Source organism: Strongyloides ratti, scaffold srae_scaffold0000003, assembly GCF_001040885.1.
Source record: "Strongyloides ratti genome assembly S_ratti_ED321, scaffold srae_scaffold0000003".
NCBI classification, from domain to species: domain Eukaryota; kingdom Metazoa; phylum Nematoda; class Chromadorea; order Rhabditida; family Strongyloididae; genus Strongyloides; species Strongyloides ratti.
Genome location: NW_020171521.1, coordinates 382,261 through 404,761, shown reverse-complemented (window position 1 = coordinate 404,761; position 22,501 = coordinate 382,261). Strand labels below are relative to the sequence as shown.

At 23.8% G+C, this 22,501-nt stretch overlaps 9 protein-coding genes across 9 annotated transcripts; 7 read left to right on the top strand and 2 right to left on the bottom strand.

Moving 5' to 3' along the window:
- Positions 1–1,350: 1,350 nt before the first annotated feature.
- Positions 1,351–3,573, top strand: SRAE_0000053300 (Hypothetical protein; the record flags this gene model as incomplete). Its single annotated transcript, XM_024646436.1, has 3 exons — positions 1,351–1,597; positions 2,684–3,015; positions 3,427–3,573. 3 exons carry the CDS (start codon positions 1,351–1,353, stop codon positions 3,571–3,573), a joined length of 726 nt encoding a protein of 241 aa, XP_024500618.1.
- Positions 3,574–6,120: 2,547 nt separating this feature from the next.
- Positions 6,121–6,330, bottom strand: SRAE_0000053200 (Hypothetical protein; the record flags this gene model as incomplete). Its single annotated transcript, XM_024646435.1, has 1 exon — positions 6,121–6,330. One exon carries the CDS (start codon positions 6,328–6,330, stop codon positions 6,121–6,123), a length of 210 nt encoding a protein of 69 aa, XP_024500617.1.
- A 2,408-nt stretch (positions 6,331–8,738) lies between these two features.
- SRAE_0000053100 (Hypothetical protein) lies at positions 8,739–9,122 on the bottom strand (the record flags this gene model as incomplete). The annotated part of the gene is made up of 2 exons (XM_024646434.1): positions 8,739–8,997; positions 9,100–9,122. 2 exons carry the CDS (start codon positions 9,120–9,122, stop codon positions 8,739–8,741), a joined length of 282 nt encoding a protein of 93 aa, XP_024500616.1.
- An 852-nt stretch (positions 9,123–9,974) lies between these two features.
- On the top strand, positions 9,975–10,616 carry SRAE_0000053000 (Hypothetical protein; the record flags this gene model as incomplete). The annotated part of the gene is made up of 2 exons (XM_024646433.1): positions 9,975–10,014; positions 10,414–10,616. 2 exons carry the CDS (start codon positions 9,975–9,977, stop codon positions 10,614–10,616), a joined length of 243 nt encoding a protein of 80 aa, XP_024500615.1.
- Positions 10,617–11,486: 870 nt separating this feature from the next.
- SRAE_0000052900 (Hypothetical protein) lies at positions 11,487–11,788 on the top strand (the record flags this gene model as incomplete). Its single annotated transcript, XM_024646432.1, has 2 exons — positions 11,487–11,694; positions 11,745–11,788. The coding sequence occupies 2 exons, from the start codon at positions 11,487–11,489 to the stop codon at positions 11,786–11,788; spliced, it is 252 nt and encodes an 83-aa protein (XP_024500614.1).
- An 844-nt stretch (positions 11,789–12,632) lies between these two features.
- On the top strand, positions 12,633–13,004 carry SRAE_0000052800 (Hypothetical protein; the record flags this gene model as incomplete). Its single annotated transcript, XM_024646431.1, has 1 exon — positions 12,633–13,004. One exon carries the CDS (start codon positions 12,633–12,635, stop codon positions 13,002–13,004), a length of 372 nt encoding a protein of 123 aa, XP_024500613.1.
- A 1,150-nt stretch (positions 13,005–14,154) lies between these two features.
- SRAE_0000052700 (Hypothetical protein) lies at positions 14,155–15,235 on the top strand (the record flags this gene model as incomplete). The annotated part of the gene is made up of 3 exons (XM_024646429.1): positions 14,155–14,248; positions 14,672–14,871; positions 14,912–15,235. 3 exons carry the CDS (start codon positions 14,155–14,157, stop codon positions 15,233–15,235), a joined length of 618 nt encoding a protein of 205 aa, XP_024500612.1.
- A 1,403-nt stretch (positions 15,236–16,638) lies between these two features.
- On the top strand, positions 16,639–17,320 carry SRAE_0000052600 (Hypothetical protein; the record flags this gene model as incomplete). The annotated part of the gene is made up of 4 exons (XM_024646428.1): positions 16,639–16,735; positions 16,976–17,019; positions 17,061–17,161; positions 17,206–17,320. 4 exons carry the CDS (start codon positions 16,639–16,641, stop codon positions 17,318–17,320), a joined length of 357 nt encoding a protein of 118 aa, XP_024500611.1.
- A 2,420-nt stretch (positions 17,321–19,740) lies between these two features.
- On the top strand, positions 19,741–22,132 carry SRAE_0000052500 (Hypothetical protein; the record flags this gene model as incomplete). The annotated part of the gene is made up of 4 exons (XM_024646427.1): positions 19,741–19,749; positions 20,069–20,622; positions 21,301–21,741; positions 21,823–22,132. 4 exons carry the CDS (start codon positions 19,741–19,743, stop codon positions 22,130–22,132), a joined length of 1,314 nt encoding a protein of 437 aa, XP_024500610.1.
- Between the last annotated feature and the right edge of the window lie 369 nt (positions 22,133–22,501).

Sequence of the window (22,501 nt, the reverse complement as noted above, 5' to 3'; positions counted from 1 at the left end):
TTTTAATTTTAATACAAAAATTAAGTCTCTAGTTCCACATTTTTGTAGAAAGTTTTTTTAAAATTAACAAAAAGTAACTCAATATGTTTTACGGAGTTAAAATTGGGTTTTTTCAGAGTCATCAAAGCACAGACTTTCAGATTAAGTAAAAAAAACTTTTTCTAAATTTTTATTTTAACTATGATGTTTAAATTAATTTTTATATCGAATATTGCATTTAAAATGTCTTAAAAAATATTTGAAGACACAAATTCTAAAACAAATTAACATAAAAACTTTAAAATAATTGTTTTTTCAAATTTTACAGTTTTAAAAATACAATTAATAACAAGTCATTTGATAAAACTATTTATTTAAAAAATCTGAAAAAAAAAGAATCATTGATAAAAGATATTTTATTACAAAAAGATTTTTTAATTGAATTAATTTTTTTAAAATAAATAAATCTTTTAAGTCTTTCTAGAAGTAAACATGAAACTATTGACTTCTAAATGTTGCATGGTATTCCTTCAAATTAAAGATTCTATCCACAAAATCGTGAAAAGGTATCGTATGTAAATAAAAGAAATCAGTGTAGCTGTAGCCAAAAAAAATTATTTTACTAAAATTTTTGAAAACTGGAATACGGTTCAGTAATGTGAGATAGTCTTCACAACAGCAATGCGAATTTTGTACTGTTGGTGTAAGTATATAGTTTCAATAAAATTTTATGAAAAAGAATTGAAAATTAGTTACAGCACCACTGTTCAATTGATGCAATTTCATGAGAGAAGTGCCTGTTGTTTCATTAGATAATGAAGTTTCAAGGAAAATTATGAAAATTGATGAATCACTTTTCACATAGAAGAAGAATAAAGAGAAGAATATTTTCCTGAAATTGCTGCAGGATATGGAATTTTGTTGTCCACCAAAAATAAAATTTGAAATTAATAGGAGGGATTAAAAGAAAAATGAAAAAAAAACTTTTTATTATTTATTATTGTAGTATATGGTTATATATATCGTAGATTATATAAAACTATATTATTAAGAGCTAAAAATAATGAATATTTCTAGAATGGAATCTAAGTATTTTTTTTTTATTATACTTCTTGTAATTTTTTTTGTGTATTATAGAAATTCGAGACATCATTTTAAAAATTTAATTTAATAAAATTTCTAACTTTGGCGTATTGTTTTAACATTTAGTGTTAACCGAAATTAACACAGGATTTAAGCCGTAAGTTATTGTTATTATTATTGTAAAACCTATTGCAATAATTTTGGTTTCTGACTTCTATAATAGAGAGTTACTTCCAATTTTTAACTGGATAGTGTTAGATAACTTAGGAATATAGAAATTCAGAAAGAATGGATACAAGAAATCAAGCATCTAGAATCATGAAAGAGAACCATGAAGGAAATGTTCTCAACAATTGTAAGATAAATATGGCTGACATCAAAGACCAACTTATATGTATTAATATGAATAAGTTGAAAAACTTAAGTAAGGACCTAAAGGTCAGAAGTTTTGGTAAAACAAAGAAAGATTTTGTTGATAAAATCTTGGCTTCAATCAAGTCCAGAGAGGATCAAGAAATGGTAAAGACTTGCATACGTAAGGATAGTGCACCATAAACCGATTCAGTTTCATATAATGATGATACAAAAGTAGAAGCTTTTTAACAACGCATTCGCAATCTTGAGCAAAAACTTATGAAACTTTCAGTTGGAAAAAAAGATGAGAAAACTGATTTAGTGGAAATGATAAAAGAGTGACATAATACCATTCTTACCATGAAGAAACCTTTACAAGGAAGTCAAGAAAGCTTCAGTATGAGAAAAAGTAAAGTTCCTTTAAATATTTTTTAAAATGTAAAAGAAAACATATTTTCACACATCATGGCAGCAGAACATCACATGAAATTCAAAAACATTCATACAGATAAGGATAAAAGTTTATATTTAATGATGACACTATCATAAAACATTGCCGCAGAAGTTGATAAAGTTTTGGAGTATGAATACGCTTATAATGTGCTTAAGAATTATTTGTTGATGAAATATAATGGTGTGGAAGCTCAAGTGAAAAATAGAAGTGAAATCATACATTTTAAATTAAATTTTTGAAAAGATTTGGGAGACTAGGTAATTAATTTGGTTCAGAAAATAAATGCTGCTTATAAGGATTTATTAGATACGGAGTTATTACAAACTCAGATAAGACATATTAGAAACCTTATAACAGATAAAAGTTAAAAACTTTACTATTTTGTATTGACACATCATCCAACAAATATTTATCAATTTATAAGAAAAATTCAGGCTGTACATGAACTTGATATGAATACAAAAACCCGTTCAAGATCAAAAAATAAAGATAAGAAGAAAAATTTATATAATGATAAAGTATGCCATAATTGCAATAAAAAAGGACACCTCGCTCGCTTTGTAAAGCTGAAAAAGGTTCAAGTAAAGAAAAAGTCACATCTTCAACTTCTACGAAGAAAGTTTCAAAAATAGATGAAGCACAAGAAAATTATGTAGAAGTAGTAAATCATTATATCGCTAAGGATGAAAATAATGAAGAAGAAGTATTTTAGTAGAGAGTGGTATATCAAGTTAAAAAAATCCAAGTAAGAGTCTACAAAGTATCAACATATAATTTTACAAATAAATGATAAAATTGGTAGAGGTTTTGTAGACAGTGGTTCAGGAATTACACTTGTAGCATATAGAATGATTTTTGAAAAAAATGTATGGAATGTGAGTCTATTGAAAGTTAGAATGGCTAATAAATCATTTATGACATTAAAAAGAGAAAGCAAAGTATTGCTTAACTTTTTAAATGAAGAAGAACTTAAGGCAAAAGTTTTTGCTATGCCAAATGAATTAGTGAAACATGAAGATATATTTATAGTGGAGGATGTTATGCTTCAGTGTGGTTTATCAATATTATTCGAGGGTGAAAAGTTAGTTTGTATCAATGATAAGAAATGTATTTCTTATAGTAAAAATCAAACAAAAGAAACTACTGTTAGGAAAGTTAAAGTTTCTAATAATTTTAAAGATATAAAGAATAAAGACAAAAGTTTTTAAAAATTATCAAGATTTAATTCCTAAGACTAAATATAATGTGGGTAAAAGAATTTTAGAATGTGCAAATATAGAAATTATGTAAAAGAAAGATAATTTTAAACCACCTACTTATGAACTTCCAATGGCTTATAAACAATGTATTTATAAGGAATTTAAATAATTGGAAGAAAATGGCATTGTAGAAGAAAGAGTGGCTAAATTTATTTATCCGTTAGTAGTGGTTCTGAAAAAAGATGGAGAATTGAGAAATTGCGGAAATTTTGATATATAAATTATTAAACTAAGTCAATGTTTTTGCCTGCAAATAAACCATATGAATATGTATATGGGATGAGTGGTTATAAATAGTATAGTAAAATTGAATTGAAAAATGCGTACATCCAAGTAAGATATCCATCAGAAACAATACCATATATGAGAGTGAAAGTTTGTGATAAAGTTTTTTGTTTTAAGAAAATGGTTCAAGGAGGAAAAGTTTCACCAATTCAACTTTAATGTTTGACAACAAAAATAATTAGTGAATGGGAGAATGATTTTTCGGGTACTATTTCATTCTATGCTTCCCACTTTTTAATTTCATGTAATTTATTCAAAAATTAACAAAATTAAAAAAAATTTTTAAAAAATAAATATCCCTAAATGTTTCCAATAAAATGAAAAAAAAAATTATTATTCATTTTAAAAATTATTAAAAATAACAATGTCCCTTAAAATGGACTCAAATTCATTATCTTTATTTTTTTTCCTCCTTGAAAATTCGTGCATGTATCCATCCAACATGCTTCGGCGAGTCCCATTATGCTTCTTGGACCTTTCCTTCACTGACCTCCAGACCCTTTCAATGTTCTAAGTATGAGCATTAGTCAGTGAATCCACAAAATTATACTTGTGGTTCACCTTCAAGTGCTCATACCCAGAAGCACTTACTTGGAAGTATCCCCTTTACATATCCGAGATAATAAGGGTTTCTGGGTGAACCTTTCACTTCAACACCTCCATCAACGTCTCTGAAGTCTTATCTGTCACAGGCACCACGAAACTCTTTTTAATTTCTCTGCAGATCTTTCCAAAGCATTACTGCTGCCTTAGCATTCTTTCAGAATGATTCTTCTTCCTGGCGAACAAAGTTTTATCAACCTCCACAATTAACCCATTTTCACCAATCTTATTTTCGCTCTTTTCCTTTATAAAAAGACACACTTCTTTCAGAAGACTGTTTCAGTTCACAGTCGTACTTGGATTCAGCTCCAATTTCTTTTTCATAATATCTCCAAACGATTATTTATTCGCTCAATAATAAATGAACAAGATTGCCGTTGACAGTGGCATTCTGGTTTCTTGAAACCACGTTCCGACTTGTACTCTAATCTGTTTTCTGCAGCTTCTAAGACTTCAGTTCTATCTAATCACATTGCCGAAAGAAAGCTTCATTTCATGCCCATTTTCGCATTTCTTTGTTTCAGAAATTAAGCCATGTTTTTGAAGATATTTCACAGCTGTTGATTCATCTGGGATGTCTTTATTAAGTTGAAAAGAATTTATTTTTTATTACTTTACTAAAAAAATAAAAAAAATTAGTAAATTTTATTCAAAAAAGTGATAAAAATTGATTAAAAATGAATCTAATATCAAATACCTCTTGTTTCCCTTGCTTTTTTGGTTATTTATGCAAAAAATTAGTTAATTTACGTTTTTATTAGTAAAAAAAAATTTTTTTTTAACTCCTTTATATCATTATCAATTACCAATATATTAATTTATATGCAAAAAAAATTTTTATTATCAATAAATTATATGAAATTAAAAATTGGTGAGCAACTAATCCAATAAAACCCATTTAATTTCTTAGCTGCTTCATATGACAGATTTTTGGCTCTTTTTTCAAAAGTATAAACATACTGTTTTGTAGTCTATAAAAGTTTATTAGCTTCTTCTATCTGTTGTATTCCATTGAAAATATTTTTGTAAAAGAACTGGTAACTATCTTCTCAACGATCATATTCGTCTTTTCAATGTTATTTAAAATTTCATTTAATTTTTCCATAATAACTATTTTAATAAGTGAATATGGTCTAAAAAAACAATTAAATTAAAGTAATTAAAATATAACAATTGAAAACTTATTAATATAATTTTTTTAAAAAACAAACTTAATTCATTTGAATAAACGTTCAATTTCTTATCATGCAATCTTTGTAAGATATATACCAGATCTTACATAATAATCAGTAATAATAATTTAATTTATAGTCAAAAAATTAACCAAAATATCAAAAAATAAAGAAATATTTCTAATATTAAGAAAAAAACAATAAAATTACTATTCTAAATGTTCTTAAAACAAAAAACACAACGAAAATATAAAAATTATTAATTTAAATTGTTATTTATATTATCAATATAAATGAACCAAATTTAAAAATATCAACTTTATATATATATGTTTTAAAATCTTTTTCTGTTGTCATATTTAAAAAAAGTTCATTTAAGTTACAATTGAAATTAAAAAAAAACATAATATTTTTATAATATTTACAGTTATCTTTTTATAATATAAAATAATCTTAGATTTATTTTCGTTTGCAAAGTTTTTATATATTTTTATATTTATTAAAAAAAAATTCATTAATTTTAAAATATTTTCGTGTATTAAAAATATTTAAGAAAAAAAATTTATATAATCATTTTTAAAAAATTCTTTTCTTTAAATTTGTTATAATTTTTAATTCAATTTACTTCATCACTTCAAAATAATGAATGAAATCACAAGTAAAATTAAAAAAGGCGCATTCTTTTTAAATATTAGGTTATACCATATGAAATGAGCCATTTATACTAAAAACTTTTAAACGCGCATAACTCGAAGATAAATAAAGATTTTTATTTAAAATAACAACCATTAGAATCTACACATTGTTGTCAACGCAATGGTAATTTTTTTATTTTATTTAAATAAAAACTTTCGTCTCTAAAGCCGATAAAGTCTTCAAAAGCAAATTTTATAGCTTTTTCGTTTTTGAAAACTGTTTTGAAGCTTCATTCTTATCCAAACACTGAATCTGGTCTTCCACGCTTTTCATTCTTAAGACTTTTATTTTTTTCTTTGAACTTCTTAAACCGTTTTTTTGCAATCGCACGGCTTACTAAATTCTCTCCAAATGCTTCATTTATATTTCGTGCTGTTTTTAAAGTACTTGTTCCCTTTTTGAATTCATAAAGAAAAATAGTGCAAACTTCACTAGTAGAAAGCATTTTAATAAATTGATAAAAAAAAAACGGTGATAATGTGGTTGTTTTTTTATGATTCTTATGTTATTTTGTAGAGGAGATTAAGACAAATCAAACGTGATGCTTGACATCATTTTATCATTACTAGTTAGTTAATAGCGTCAGTTTAAAGAGATGGGTATATAAAATAGCTCGTTTCATATGGGTCAACCTAATATATAAATTTATTTTATTTTTTTTATCAAAAATTTCCATATTTGTAATATTTTAAAAATAAGAAAAAATTTTTAATTCTATTTAAAAAAAAATAATTATCATCAATAATAACGTTTCTTTATATATCAGTTTAAAAAATGTACAAAGTACGTTTTAAAAAATTAAAAAAGTATTTTAAATTTTTTTACAGAACTTAAATTTATTCTATTGATAAAATTAAAAAATTATAAAGCTTACTAAGTCAAGCGTGTGCGAAGCATGCGCTTTACTCAAAACCTATGTGTCAAAATGTCTTACACGGAATCCATTGATGCTCTTAAGTGTCAAATTGACATATTGACATCAAATCAAAGTTGATGTAAATATGTCAAAATCAAAAAAAAATTCGAAAATTTGAAAAATAACAAATTTGAACATGGATCTTTTGAAGACTCAAGCGTGTACACACACGCCACGCGTATCTTCCTGCTGCTGAATCTTCTGCAACTCTTGCTTTTCTCTGCCGTGTATAAAACATGTAACATCTGAAATTATAATATCTAAAAAGTATAAATCGCAACTTACAAATATTTACATAAAAGTTTTTTTTTGGGTAGTTTTAGGTACTAAAATAAAAATAATAAAACAAACTTATAATTACTTAATTTATCAATATTTTTACTTTTTTTAATATTTTATAGTATATTTTTGTTACTTAATTAAATTTTTGTGTAAATGTTTTTATTTTCAACTTTTTTTTTATCACTGATTATATTAAATAATCTTTTTTAAAACAATTTCAAGAAAGTTTTATTTTGATAAATAATTTTTCATTTTTAATGTTAAAATTTATAAATTTTTACTATTTTAATGTAGCAGATTTTTATAAAAATTTTTGATTTTAATTTTGGTTGAAAATTTTTAGATAATTTTTTTAGAAAAGAATAGTAATAAAATTAAAAAACACTTAAAATTTATTTTTAAAACAAATAAAAATTTTTCTTTGAATAAACTGAACAATATTTTTTCATTTAATTAATCAGTATTATTTATTTCATTATTAATTAAATGAATTAATCCTATTTTTCCAATTACTGTATATGCTAGATTCTTTTTGTTATTTGAAATTGCATAAAATTTTTTAATTATTCTATTTTTAGACTCAAAACGTATACATGAAATTGCAACAAAATTTCTATATCTTTTAGCATAAATTGGATAATGCAGCAATGAATAAAATTTCATTGAACATTTTGCTTCATCAACGACATATTCAAAAGAATACTTTAGAAAATTATTAATTAATATTTCAAAGTTTTTTAAATTGTTATCAGTTAAATCATTTTTTGTATTAATAATATAATAAATTTTTAATATCTTACTAAGTGATTTTTTTGAAGCAATTAAAACTTCATTATTTACATTTTCAAATAAAAAAGCATATTCATTTTCTGTCATTAAATAAAGAAGAGCTCTTCCAAGAGCTAATTGCTTTGCTCCTGATAAATTTTTTTTTTTTTTTTTAATATTATCGTGAAAATTGTATCTTGAAAAAAATCTGTCTGTTATTATTGAAGAAATTTTTTGGCTTCTATCTTTTTTATTAAATTATCTTATTTCAATTTTTACTAAATTCCAATTTATTGTTACATTTGGAAGTCGTTAGTAATTGTTATCATAAAATGTCATTTTTTGAACAATTACAAAAATAACATTTCCAAGAATTTCTTTCAAAATATTGTGAAATGAATCACTATATTCATTGAGAGGATATTCAAGTGCAGAAAAAAATTTTTCTTTTCTAAGTATATCAATTTTATTTGCTTCTTCATTTTTTAGAATATTTTTAAAGTTTCTTCCTTCTATCAAATATGTTCTGCAAAAAGAACCACCTTTTTCCTTGAAACTTTTCAGTAAATTTAAAACACCTTGTAAAAAAGAATGATCTTCACAGAAACAAAATATTTTAAATTTTATTTTTTTATTCATATGTGTTATTTACAATTTAAATAACATTTTTTTTATTTGCTTAAGAAGCCAATCATATTTACAAAATTTTGCCACTTCTGACAAAATTAAAATCAATTTTAAGAATGGCTGATTTAGCATTTAAAAAAGATTCATTTTTTTTTGGATTAAAGGCTTTTTTTTAACAATAATATAATATCTATAAAATAAGCTTTAGTTTCTGGTGCTTTTTTAAAAAAATCACAAATAATTTGCATTAAATATTTTTTCTATTCATTAACATTTTCTATATTAAAATCACAAAAATCTTCTTGAAATAAATCTTCATTTTCTATTAACAAATCTGTCCCAAAATTTCCTTCAAAATTTTTTTCATTTATAATTGGTTGATTTATTTCAATATTTTCAATACGGGTGTTTATTTCTTTATCAATTCTTGTTGTTTTTTTATGCTTTAAAAGACAATGATTATAATAACTTTTAAGCTGCATTTGTCCTTTATTTTTAATTGTATTTGTTGTAGCAATTCTAAATTAAAAATTATAAAAATTAAAAAATTTACTTAAAAAAATACCTATGTTTATTTCTATTAAAATTTCTAAATTCTTCTTCAACACAGTAAAAATTTACATTTTCTGATTGCCTTTATCCATGGTAATTTTGAAAGTGAAGCATTAATGAACTTAACAAAACTTTTTTACTATTTTAGGATTTTGAATTGAAAAACAAGCAGGACAGAAAACGTTGTGCATTTTTTAACTTAAAAATAAACATTCTTTATAATTATTAATTTAATTTATATATTAATTTTTTTAAATAAAAAAAGAATATTATAAATAAAAGTTCTAAATGATAAAATGTTTATTAAAATACAATAAATTAGCACTTTCTTATATTTTTTTAATTATTAAACAGTAATAAAATCTTTACAAATAACAACATTACATTTTTATATTTAAATCTAATTCATTATTTATGCTATTTTCAAAATATCATAACTTAACTTTGAAAATTAGAAATAAAAGTTTGTATTAAATTGATAGAATTAAAATAACTAAAATTTAAAACGTTTTTGTAATTATAAATATTTATAATAAGTTATCTATAAGTATTTTTTTTATTTTATAATTTAAACTTAGTTTATCTTATTTGTTTATTAAACTTTTAATGTTAAAAATAAAAATGTATTTGATAATTAATCTCTTTGTTTATATTTAAATAAAAATAAAATTATACATTTTGAATTTCATGATAATTGAATTTTAATCAATTTAGTATAAATATTTTTTTTCATCATTTTAAGAATTTTCATAATTTTTATTTCTCTAAAAATTATTATTTTATGTTTCAGTTTAAAAATAATTTTTTAATGTTTTTTTTTATAGATATATTATTTATCCTTTATTTTGTTTTAATAAAACAGTTATTTTACTAAAATACAATGAATGTTGAAGAAAATGATGTTGTTCAATTTGTTAAAATAAGCTTTATTATAATTAAACGATATGCCAGAAAAAAAGACAGTTAGTAAAGAAGATGAAAACGGTAATAAAGAAAATAAAATTGTTGTTGAAGATGTTAAAAAAAAGTTCTAATTTCAAATTTAGTGTGTTTAAAATATAATTAAAATTTGATTTAAAATGTTTATAGGATGAAAAAATATTCTTTGAAGCAATAGAAACAAAGTTGAAAAATTTTATGATTTCTACTGATAAGAACGATATAATTAAAGTAAGTTTTTTTTAATTTTTATTGCTTTTGATTTATTAACATTTTATTGAAAAGAAAAAAACAACAAATCAACAGAAATTAACAATGAAAAGAATTTGCTATGAATTGTATCATAAATTAGAAGTTGATAAATTATTAGGAAATAAAAAAAGAAAATAAGCTACATATAAAAAAGGAATTGAAAAATTTTTTGGAATTAAAATGGCATTTTAGATTCGGAGCAGGTGAAATCAAATGTTACAAGTTACGGAAAAAACTATCCAAATAGAAAAGAAAATGAATGGAAAAAATTTGGAATTGCTGAATTTAAAAATTATTTTAGAGATAAAGAAAAATTAAGTAACTTTAAAAAAAATATTTTCACAGCTTTTGAAAAAAAATTTAATTTAAATGAAAAAGCTGTTAAAATGAAATGACAAAAAATTTGGAGTCTTTATGATCAATTATCAAAAAGTGAAGAAAAAGATAAATTAGTTCCAGAAAATAAATATTTAAAATTTTTAGAAGGTATAGGACAAAAAAATAAAATTCCTTCTTCATCATCTTTAAAAATAACAGTTACAAAAGACAATAATGTTTTTCAAATTTTAATTGAAGATATTGTTTATGGAAAGTATGGAGAAAATATTGAACAAATATAATTAGAAGCTGCTCTTTTGATTGGTTGTACAAGATTGGAGCCACCAAATAATTCAAATAAAGTTTTTAGTTTTTTTGGATTAGTTTTCAACGTTGACGAAAAAAAATTTTTAGGTCCAAAATTACAATACTACGCTTCTGCTAGAATGGCATATGAAAAAAGAAAAAAATTTTTTATTTAAAAAAATTTTTATGAAAAATATTTTTTTGATAATAAATATGTAAACCTTTTATTTACAACAAATATACATTATGCAATAAACAAAGACTGAGGAAATTGAGGGAATGGGGGTTTATATATGGTCCTTAGGTAGGCTGTGCCAACATCTTCCGGAAAAGCATTAAATTAATGCTTTAACTATATATGGTATAAAAAGTAAAAATGTAGAAGGAAAGAAAAAAATAAAATATAAATTAAACGGTATTTGATCATTGATATTTGATAATTTGCTAAAGTTACCATGTTTGGTTGTTTTTTTTTTTTTTTCGCGGGTTTTTGGATTCGAAACGAAAAATTGTAAACCGGTTGGAAAAATGTTTATTCCGTTGTAATTTGCATATTCTTTCTTTCTTTTTTTTTTTTTTTCGTTCATTATCATTTTTATTCTTTTTCCTCGTAGTTGTTATATTTAATATTTTATTTCTAGATGCAATTGGAACAATACATGTCGCATATGGAAAAGAATGTTTCAGTACGTTTGGAGATTGCTACAACTCTTCTTGTGGTTGTAGTACTTCTTCTTCTTGCGTATGTTATTTACTACCGTAGACTACATCGCGGGATAAAGAGGGGACTCCCCCCCTTCTTGCCCACCCATCCATACCTGTTCAACCTGTCAAGAATCCATTTTATTAGTAAGTTTTAAATAATTTGACGTTTGTGGTTGATAACTAATTATTTCTAGGTGAAGGAGTAGTTTGGTCTTTAAAAGGAGTGCACAGTTGGTGATTATGGTGAATAGTTATAAAAGCATTAAAAGAAATGTTAATTTATTGATCTTGGTGAATATTAATAAAAAGAGTCTAGTTTTTGATCTCGGTGAAACCTCCATGTAAACCTTTTATTAACAACAAGTATACATTATGCAATAAACAAAGACTGAGGAAATTGAGGAAATGGAAGTTTATATATGGTCCTTATGTAAGCGGTGCCAACAAATATATTTTTGCAAATTAATTTATAAAGTTCATACCTATATGTCAAAATGTTTTACATTAAATATAAAATAATGTAGAAAATTTTGACACATAAAAAAATTTAATTTTTTTATTTTACAAAAAAATTGCAAAAATCAGTTTAATATTCATATTTTTTAAAAAGCAAATACGTTAATCAACATATTAGATACATTATATATTTTTTAAAAACTAATATTTAAACTTCATTCTTAAGTGTCAAAATATAATTTTTTTAAAAATCAAATATATTATACATTAAATTCATTTTTTAAGTATTATATATGTTAATTAGCAAATTTGATATATTATATTCTTAAAAAATAAAAAAATTTACAATTTTTTCCAATATGTCTAAATTGGATTCGGTGTAGAAAACTTTGACATATAGGTTTTGTGTGTTCGAATATGAAAACACATCAAGCATATACTTCAAACATGTTTGATATGATTTTTATTATGTAAATTTTTTTTAAAAAGTGTATCATTGCTGAAAATTTTAATATTAAGTTGATTTAATATGTTAATAATTAACACAATAATTCAAAAAATTGATAATAAATAAAACATAATAAAAATTTAAAATAAAACATTATTTTTCACTTTTTTTTCAAAAAATGAATCTTATTGACTTATTAAAAGTTATTACTGAAATTGATTTTTTTAAAGATTTTGATACCGCTGCTATCCAATTGTTCTCACTGAAACGCTTCTATTTCCGTAACGTACCACTTGGCTGTTTAACAAGAGAATTGGCTATGAGAATGATTTTAGAAGATCTTGCGAAAGATGTTAATTGCACTCTTATTAGTAGTCCTAGAAAAATAAGAAGTAGCTTAGAAATGAAGACAAGTACACTAAAAAACGAACGATTATCAGCCATAAGAAATTCACAATCTCCAATTAGCTACGTTAATTCAAAAGAAATAAATTCAACTTCATTAAAAATCATAACACATGAAATTATTAATGAAGTGGTAGATAATTAGCAAAATTTGAATAAAATCAATAAGTGTGAAAAATCGTTAGAAGTTAATACATTGGATACTATAAGCAAAGACTACAATTTCGATTGTACTGCTGTTTCAAATGAAAGCTGTTCAATAGTTTCTGGAGCAATAAATTCTTCTACAAGCTATCTATTCAACGTAGTTTACTATAATATTGCTGGACAAAAAAATCTGGAAACTGTAAACAATAAATTCGACAGTATAGGTATTGAAATGTTTAATAAAGATAACATTTTTTGCATGCTTATTTTTAATGAAACTTGTAGCAACAAAAAAAAAAGGATTTAAAAGAAAATTTCTTTCAAATTATACTGAAACCTACTACTATGTGTCAACAATTTTATCCGTTATGAAATTTATTGCTTCAAAAAACATACGTCAAACTAATATATATACTGAGGATAATTAAATAATAAATTATTTTGAAGAATTATCTGGAAATGAACAAAATTTGATATCAGAAAGCCCTGTAAACTCAAAAAAAACTTTGGTTTCATCAGAAAATGCATAAAAGATACGAAACAAATAAACATTTTACATATAAGGAAACCGTTAATAAAATGCATTTTGAATAACATTAAAAAACAATCGAATGATTTCAAAGAGAAGTTTATAGACAAGAATACAAAAACTACTGAACAATCTGTTATCCTCAATAACAATTTAGAAAATCAAGAATAAACACTATGAATTTGTTTTAATAATTAATGATAATAATTATAATATTTACGTATAAAATATTTTGTATCGTAAAAATTTAAAATAAATTTTTTTCCTATTTACAACATTTTTTTATTTTTTTTATTACTCCAATATTCCATGAATAAGAGTGATTTGATTTTTATAAATTTTTTTTATAAAATTGTTATAAGCTATGAAATTTGTTATAGAACTATAAAAAAAAGATTCTGAAAGAAACCATTCTCCAGTATCCACATGTAAAATTCAACATTTATCTATCCCAACAAATTGAAAAACTTTCTTTGTAAAAAATTTCAAAATTTATTTTTTACATATATATTATTATATTTTTATATTATCAAAAATTTATTTTTGAATATCATACCAAACATTTAATCATACATAATTTAATTTTTTAAAAAATTAACCTAAGAAATTTTTTTCAGATATGGAATATTATGAATGGAAGAATAAAGTTTCACTAGAACATAGTGAAGAAATAAAAGAAGAGATAAATAAATTGAATTCTATTTATAATGAATGTAAAGAAAGGATTAAGATAGCAAATTCAACATTTTAAATTATAGTAGAAGAAAATAAAAACAATCCTGAAAATTAGCAAGAGTCGTCAATAAATATAATAAAATCATAAAAAATAAAGGCATTAGATTGAAATGGATTAAGGTTGTAGGGAAATTAAGAGTCGAAGCAAAAAAAAGCTATTTGAACAAATTATGAAATAATTTGATATGTTTGTTGGAAAAACTACAAAAAATACACGCTATTGAAATGCATAATCAGCAAAATGATGTATCTAAAGAGATAGAAAAATTTAAAGAATCAAAAGTTTATAATGATATTGTTGATTCATTAATAATTTCTGTGAAAAAATCAAGAAATGTCACTGAATCATTAAGCAATAAAGTAAGGGAAAAAAAAGCAATATAAATTTTCTAATTGTCCAGTTTTGAAAAGTCTTTTTTTAAGCGGAATTAATTATATAATATCAGTAAACCTTATTAATATCCTATACAATGATTATGCCAGTACGTCTGCAATTGCAACATCTGATCGTGTGATTGTTGGTGTAAAACAAGAAGAATTTGGAAAACAAGATGAAAACGATGCTGATTTTAACCACAATAAGATAAAAATATTATTTAAGGTAAGTTATAATGATTTATTTTAAATATAACTTTTTTAAGTCTGTTGTTAGCGCAATTAATAAAACAATGGCTTTAAACAAAGCTAAAAAGTCTTTAATTTCATTTTCTGGACTTAAGAAAGATTTAGGAGAAATTTTTGTTGATTTAGAAGGAGGAAAATCACTAGATTTATTTAAAAACGACGTAGAAATCAAATCATTGGCATTGAAATTTCTGCGTCTAACAAAGTTAAATATCACAATATCATGTTGTAAAAATTTATCTTTGTTATTGGAAGATTTAATGAGTGACAATTCTATTAAATACTATGTAACTACTGGAAAAGACTATGTCGCTTCAATAATTAATTATAATGATGAATAATTTTTTAAATTCTTAATAATACATTTTAAAATAAATTTTGCTATAAATTTTAAATATTTTTTATTTTATTATTGTAAAAATATATATTAGGTCATTTTAAAACATTTGATGTAATAGTAAAGATATTAACGATAAATGATGAAGGATTTTAGCAGTAAAAGTTATTTTTATAACATTTTTAAAAAAAAACACTTGTACATTCTTATTTTTATAAAAAAAAAATTTAAGCATCAAAATATTATTTTTTTTTAATTATTTTTTAAGTTAATCTTTTAAAAAAATGTTTTGAGTAATTTTTGACTAAAAATAATTATTCTTTAGTTACGATGTTTAAATATCAGCAACCAGTAAAATAATATTTTGCACTTTTTAATAAATATATAAATTATTTTTACTTTTTTCTACTTTATTATATTTGCTAATAAAAACAAATTGTTAATAAAAATTCTAATACTAATTAGAAAAACATTTTAAAACATTTAATATTTCATTAAAAATTTATATTAAGTAAATTAAAAAATATAATTGGATTTCTTCTAAAGTCAGATCCACCTCAAATAACTTTTTTAAAAAAAATTTTTTTTTAAAACTAGAAAACAAAAAATAATAAGAAAAAAAGAGGAAAAAAGGAAAAAAAAAATTTATAAAGTTAGAAATAAGTAATATTTCTAGTGTGAAAAATAAGCAATTTTATTGTATTTTAGTTTTATATTGTGGTCTTTAAAAATCGCGACCTCAAATATATTAGTAATGTATTTGTTGACGCTCAAGACTGTTATTTATGAAATATATAAAAGTGAAAATTAGGGATATTTTTCAGTCTTGAAAAATTGTATGGTTTATAAAGCGCGTTTTAAAATATTTTTATTTTATATCTTAATTAATTATTTTTTGTATTTTTTCTTTATTAATGATTTTTTGTAGGGGTTAGCGATACCAAATGTAAAATTTAATTTAATAAATTTTTAACTAAAAAAAAAATTTTTTAAAAAATCATGAAATTTTTGAAAAAAAAAAATTTTCTTTTGTTTTTATTTTGTTGTTTAAATCAATTAATGACAAATTGTTATTTTAACTCAGAAGAAATAACTTGAAAAAAAAATTTTTTTTATTTTTTTATGAGGAATTTTATGAGGAATTAAAAAAGATAAAAAAATATACCAATCTGATAAAAAAAAAATTAATTTTAACGTAATTTTCAATCAAAAATAACTAGAGGAATCAGACTTGAGAATTCAACCAAATTCTGCTTCTGGAGCACTAATCATCACGTCGGTCAAGGCCAGCTCGCTCACATAATCGAAAAGTTTCCCAAGTTAACGTTCAATAATCAGATTCCTACTGGTTCAAAAGATGCCTTTTGGACTTTTGGACATTACTTAGACACAAAAAGTTTTTTCGCTATGAATAAAATTTCTGGAATTGAGCCTAATCCTAATTTTGCAACCTTCCTTGAATGCAACACTGATATGCTCTTTCGCTTTAAATCTTTCCTAGCAGGTAGGGCAAAATAGACGGTAGACATAGCTGTTTTCGAACGCATTAGTGACTCTGCTTACTGCTTAGTCTTTCATGATTTTTCAACAATCATTAAAGTAGCAAGGATGTGTTGCAATATCGAGCAAAGCCCAGCTAATTATCCCATAGAAGCTGTCTACCTCATAAGAGTTAGTAAAAAAGAAGACATGAATAAAAAATTAATCACAATGATTTTCTGTGCAATTCACGCTCTCTATTTAGGTTCCACTTTATCTCGTGCTACTGGTCTCAAGAGTTCAGAAGATGTAAAGAGCGAAAGTATCATACTACTTTAGTAAATATTAAGAAATTCTTACTTTCCCGCACAGTTGAAGATGAATTGAAGACAGCTATTGAGAAATTTGGTATAATTATCAAGAAACCTTTCAGCTTTAGCAATTTAATGAAGTAATGTGCTAAGAAAAGACACATGATAAATTTACTGAATCTAGCTCAGATGACGATGATAATGAAAATATTGATTCTAATCAATTCAGAGATATTATAGAAGAAATTGAACCAAAAAATGAATATATTCCTAAAGATAGACCTAGTGAAAAAAGATAATTTGATAAAGAACTTGAAATCTTAAGAAATCTTCTTGAAGACAGTAGCCAATTCAAGGTTATGACAGGTACTGCCATTAATAGAACTAAGAAATGTTATGAGGTTATTAAGAATATTGAAGATTTTTTTTTGCCCTACTTGCCTCAGACATAATGAGATCCGACAACGAAAATATGCGTCTCCTGCTGCGGAACATTCTTTTTAGAAGATTTCTCTGGGTTGATTTTTCTTTGAAAATCAACGGTTATTGTGATGGTAGATATATTTTCTGGTTTATTAAGTGCAAAAATTTTACCTTCTCAGTCCACACAAAATGAGATTAATTTCTTGAATAATGAGGTATTTTTCATGTGGGGTTACCCACTAGAAATTCACTGTGACAATTTCTCCACATTCCACTCCTCTAATTTTGCTCAGTTTTTGAAAGACTAGAACATTCGTTTTACCTTCAGTATTTCGCTGATTCATTCTTCTAACAAAAAAGTTGAAAGAGACATTCGCACCTTGAAGCTGATGATTTGAAAAGAGATAGAGAAGAAGGGAAATTAAAAGAATCGTTTACAACAAATTTTTTTATATTTCAACTTATCAACTTCAGAAATATTGGATATCTCTCCTTTAGATATACTATATTCTTACAAAGTCAGGAGCTCACTTTTAACAAATCTAGAAGAGCATGAAAATTATATAGCCAAAGACTTAAAGAGAATAGACAACATGTCAAAGGAACTTCTATCTTCAGTTTACATAAAAAACAATGCAGTTAGTTTGAACTCATAAGCTCCTAGAAACAAAATAGTTACTATAGACAAGAAAGCAGCAATTGGTCAAGGTCAGAAAGTTCTGAAAAACAAACATCACATCATAACTCTTACGAAGTGCAAGGAGGAGTCTACTAAAGACTTTGGCAATTTTTAAAGAGGAAAAAGATGAGTAATGTTCTAAGAATACATTACTCCAAGGATAATTTATATTAATATTACTTAATTACCAATTTTTCATTGTTAAATGTTAATTTCTTTTTAATTTTAATTTGAATTCCTATTTTAGGATAGTTACACAATAAAACTCTACTTATTACTAATATTTCTATTTTTTTCCATTGTTGTTGGACTTATATTTTTATTTCAGAAAAAAATTTAAAATAACAAAATCAACAAGTAGCAGAGTAGGTCTTGTTGAAAAAAATCAACTTTTTGTAAAGGGATACAAAAAAATCAATATCACACTTTTAATGGAAAATAAAAAATTTGAAAGAAATAATTTCTTTAAAATAATTCACGATGACAAAAGTAAGAAAATAAATTTTCTAAAATTTTTTTTTTTAGAATTTGAAACAAATTATGTGACAAATGATTCATGTGGAGTACCTGTACTCTTTGAAAATCGTTCAGACAAATTGGGAATCCAGCTCGGAAATGAAAAATATACTGATTTTACAGTATTAAAAATATTATCCGAATTTTCTTACCGTAAATGTTATTGTAGATGAAAAACCAGGAACAAAAGCAATAACATTATCAGAAGTTCTTGAAAATTAATCAACTGAATATACTAGAAGAACGAATATATTAAATGTATTAGCAATAGACTTCACATTTACAAGATTACGAAATATTTTCAAAACTCAAGAATTCGCAATAAAATATAACTTGGCAATTGAAAAATGGTTTGATATTTTAAAATTGTCCGAAACAGGATTTGTTAATGATAATGGAAAATTTGTTGACAAGATAATTTCAATGACATGGAACTACTGCACGATATCAGGAAAAGGAACTTATATAAATTCTCACATCGACTATGGGGGTACATCTGTATGAATTTATTTGGTTTTTGGATCAAAAACATGGTGGTTAATTCTATCAACAAATTACATTATCGTTATGTATGAACAACATTTTAAAGATACATCTTCAGAAAAAGAATCTTTAGCAAATCTTGTTGAAGATTGTTGCAGAATAATTAAAAAAAACAAAACAGTCATTTTATCTTCATGCTGAGTGGATTAATGCTGTTTATACAAATGAAGATTCGTTAATGATTGGTCACAATTTTATTACAATTGCTTTATTGGAAACGAGTAAAAATATTATTAAATTCAAAAATCGTTTACGTGCCAAAACCGCTTACAAGTACCGATATATAAAAGTGTTTATGTGGTATATGTAGTTGAATATATAAGAGAAGTTACTGAACTCGATTTTATTAAACACAATGAGTATAAATTATTTGAAACTTGTAAAATAATTTTAAAAAACGTGGAAAAATTTGTAAAAAAAAATAAGAAAAAATTGACAATATAATAGAGTTATGAATAATACAAATATAATAAATGACTTGAAAAGTGGTTTGTTTTGATCAACTAAAATAAAAACTACATTTGCTGAAAATTTGGTGAACTTTAAAAAAATAAATAAATGGTTCAAGTATGAATTCAAAAGTTATAAAAGCTTTTTTCAAAACATCAAAAAAAAACTTATCTGACAAACATAAACCCGTTGAAATTGTTCGAGAAAATGAATTGCTTTATGTTTTTAAAAAAATATTAGAAATCGCTATGAAAGAAACAAATAAGAAAATAGAAGAAAAAAATAATAGATATAGTTTATTAATTGAAATTTAAAATAATAAAGCGGCCGTAGCACTTAAAAAAAAAACGAAATAAGGTAAAAAGAAAAAAGAATATTTTTGCAAATATGTCCAAAAAGACTCTGTGACTACATTAAAAAATTTAGATGTCTTCAGAAAAAAGTACTACATTACAACATTAAATATGAAAAATCACTTAGTGAAGTAGGTAAAAATGAATTGATAATTTCATCAAATGAGTTTAAAAATGTTGAAAAAGAATATTCAAAGTTTATCAATGAAATTAAAAGAGTTACAAAGTTAGTTAAAGCAGAGAAACAAATTCCAAGTGCAAGATACTCAGAGAATGTGAAGTCTTTATTTAGTACTAGGAGAAAATTACTAAATTCTATTACGTACAGTAATAACAATGAAGATAAAAAAGAAAGTAAAGTCAAGATGTTAACAGAAATTCGTCTGATTAATAAATTAATAAGACAAACAATTAAGAATGAATGGAACTCACTAGTACATGATAGAATAAAGGAGGCTTTAGAAAATAATAAGACAATTAAAAGTGTATTTAGAGTTTTGAAAGAAAGAAAGGAAGCACTACCAGTGAAAGTTGAAAATATTAATAAGTATCTGAATGACCTATATCTAATTAAACCTGAAGATAAAAAAAGACTGAAAGAATTAAAAGTTAAGAGATTTATGAATAATTATATAACGTTACCTTTTCTAGAATCAGAAACAAAAGCAGCTATATATAGCTGTAAGAAAAATAAAATGAAAGGTGTTGATGGACTAAACGCCTATGATCTAAAATGTCTAGGTAACAAGGCTATAAGATATTTCACTCTAATCTGCAACATGTGCTTAAAACAGATTAAACATCCATCTTAGTGGAAGATTGTAAAATGTCTTTTTTTGTATAAGAAGAAAGGGAATAAAGATTGCTTATTATTATATAGACCCCTTTGTATATGCAGCCATAGGTACAAAATATATGCTAAAATGATTTTAAATAAAATTCAAAAGAAAATATTAGATAAAATAACAGAAATACAATTTGGTTTTAAACCAAACTACAGCTGTAGTGATGCAATAGTATGGTTGGAAAGCATATTTCATACCCATCACACATACAAATTAAATATACTAACAGCGTTACTAGATTTCAGAAAAGCGTATGATTTGGTATATAAACAGTATATATTATAAAATCTTAACAAAATTGGTATAGAAAAATCTTTAATACTGATTTTAAAAAATTTAAATGTAAACATCAAATGCATAATAAATCCAGAATATGAAAGTGATATTACTATATATTCATCAAGAGGTATTCGGCAGGGTTGTCCAATTAGTCCGCTATTGTACAACTTTAATTTAGAAATGGCTATGAGAAATGCTTTTATGAATAATATTATGGTTTTCAAGTATGGTATGAACATAACAGGCAGTAAAGTACCTAATTTGTGCTTTGCAGATGATACATGTTTACTAGCCAATAGTTGGAAAGATTTGAGCTTAATGGTGGACAAATTTATTAGAGCTTGTCAACCTATGAGCATGGAATTAAATATAAATAAATGTAAAATTCTAATAAACAGGGATCTTTCATTTCAATATATAAAGGATAAATATATTTTATTGAACTTGGCAAAAATGCAAGTTTCAAACGAAGAAGAATATTTAGGAAAAATGATGTCTATTACGGAAAAAAGATGCTTTTTGAAACAAGTTAGATATAGAGCTTGGAAAGCTTTCTACAGCATTAGAAAATTTATCAATATTTCACTAAGGGCTAGGAAATTATTATTTGTAACTAGAATAAGATCAAGCATGTGTTATGCGGCTCAATCATAAACTATAACACAAGCTGAAAGGAACAATCTTATATCGGTAAAGCGTAGTATAATTCGCAGATTAAAATTATTACCAGAAAATAAATGGTTGATTAAAGAGGAAGATAATACCTTTAAGAAATTGTCAAATGAAAATATGTATAAGAAGATTGGTATATGTAATTTAAATCGTCATTTAGCCAAACTTAAGATTAAATTCATATACAAAAAAATTGACAAAAATGGTATTGTTCAAAGATGTTTATGTTGGTATTCTCGTGGTACTAAGAAATGTATTGCTAGACCACGTGATTCTTACTTCGATTGCTTTAAAAGATCTAGATGTAAAGGAAAAAATAATAACAATTTAACTTTTACTCATTTAATTTGACACAAGTATAATTTCATTCTTAATAACATTGTTCCCTATATTTATATATGATTAGAACATATATAAAATAATAAAAAATATCAATTTTTTTTAGTTTTTTTAACATAAAAAAACATGACGAATCAGAAAAAAAAATTTGAATGTTTGAAAAAAATTGAAAATAAGAGAACAAAAGGAAAAAAATTTTTTTATCAGATAAAAAAAACTTTTCTTAATCTTATTATAAAATTATCTAAAAACAATCTATTTTCATTAGAAAAATATTAAAAAAAGGTAAAATGATTCAGAAATTGATATATGATCATAAATTTAAATGTTAACAAATATAACGTACTTATTTACTTCAAACGCATCTATAATGGCTTCAAT